Genomic DNA, 1,009 nt, shown 5'->3' with positions numbered 1-1,009 from the left:
TAATCAATAATATCAATTCTGCCTCTGACAATCTGTTTGAAGACTTTGCATACTGCAAACTGTTCCCTTGGTGTTGGAACGTGAGCTCTTATAAGTAAACTGCGAAAGTTTCAACCTTCTTTAAAATAACGTGTCTACCCATAAAAGCAACTGAATATTACTTGAATTTTGCTTGATGTGAGGTAAATTTGGGAGATGATAAGATTGACACGGACGATACTGTTATCTGTAAATTTACGGCGTTTCATTGATTTTTCCCAATATCACGAGCCGGATCCAAACTAACAACAAAATTCACTGGAAGTAGAAGAAAAAAATATTGAATAAAAATATCGTTTATCATCTCTCCAATAATTCAAATTATTATAATAACGGGGCTCCAAAATCAAAGCTCAAACTAAAGCCGATTTGTAGCCTATGCCGTCTCTATGTTACCTATGGATTTACATTGCATCCATGGGTGACCGTAGGTGGTAACTCTAACCGTAAACTTTTATAGCATTTAATCTGCTTTCTTTGTCTTTCACACTTACGCTTTCATGATGCACGTTTACCACTGTTGCCACAGGCCTACTCAAATAAATGAGAAAAAGATTCTTTATCTGGAGAACGAACATCACTAAAGCCCCGATGCAAAACAAGCTCCATGCTATTCGGCGAATAACAGTGCGGCTTTCAGCCAATCTTCCAAGTCCGTGTGCTGTTGTATAGCCACAAAAATTACTTAGAACTTGTTTTATTGACGGCTGCTTGCTAGCCACGTCTTTAGCGAAGTGGACTTTTCCGTCCTTTTCCATCATCGTAGGATTGTCCGCTGTCGGCAAAAGATGAAACCTAAAGCGTAATGAGCCATGATATAGTAAAAGGTTAGTTAATTATTTACTTTCTAAGATGTAAACATTGAATGGCTGCAAATTAAGCTGAAAAGTTTTCTGTGAGAGGCGTTTTGGGTAGAATTTTTCTTTGTTTAGTGGGTAATAAGTCATACTGCATGCATTTTAACCATAAT

The 1,009-nt window shown here is 37.2% G+C and overlaps 1 protein-coding gene across 1 annotated transcript in view; it reads right to left on the bottom strand.

The window, feature by feature from the left end:
• LOC140949391 (degenerin mec-10-like) overlaps positions 1–800 on the bottom strand; it is a 12,729-nt gene extending 11,929 nt beyond the window's left edge. The window contains exon 1 of the mRNA XM_073398549.1: positions 534–800. Within this exon, the coding sequence (XP_073254650.1) occupies positions 534–800 (267 nt within the window). The remainder of the gene's footprint in view (positions 1–533) is intronic.
• Positions 801–1,009: the final 209 nt, after the last annotated feature.

This window comes from Porites lutea, chromosome 10 (assembly GCF_958299795.1).
Source record: "Porites lutea chromosome 10, jaPorLute2.1, whole genome shotgun sequence".
Lineage (NCBI taxonomy): Eukaryota > Metazoa > Cnidaria > Anthozoa > Scleractinia > Poritidae > Porites > Porites lutea.
Note: the sequence above shows the minus strand (reverse complement) of the source record. Positions and strands in the feature narration are given on the sequence as shown.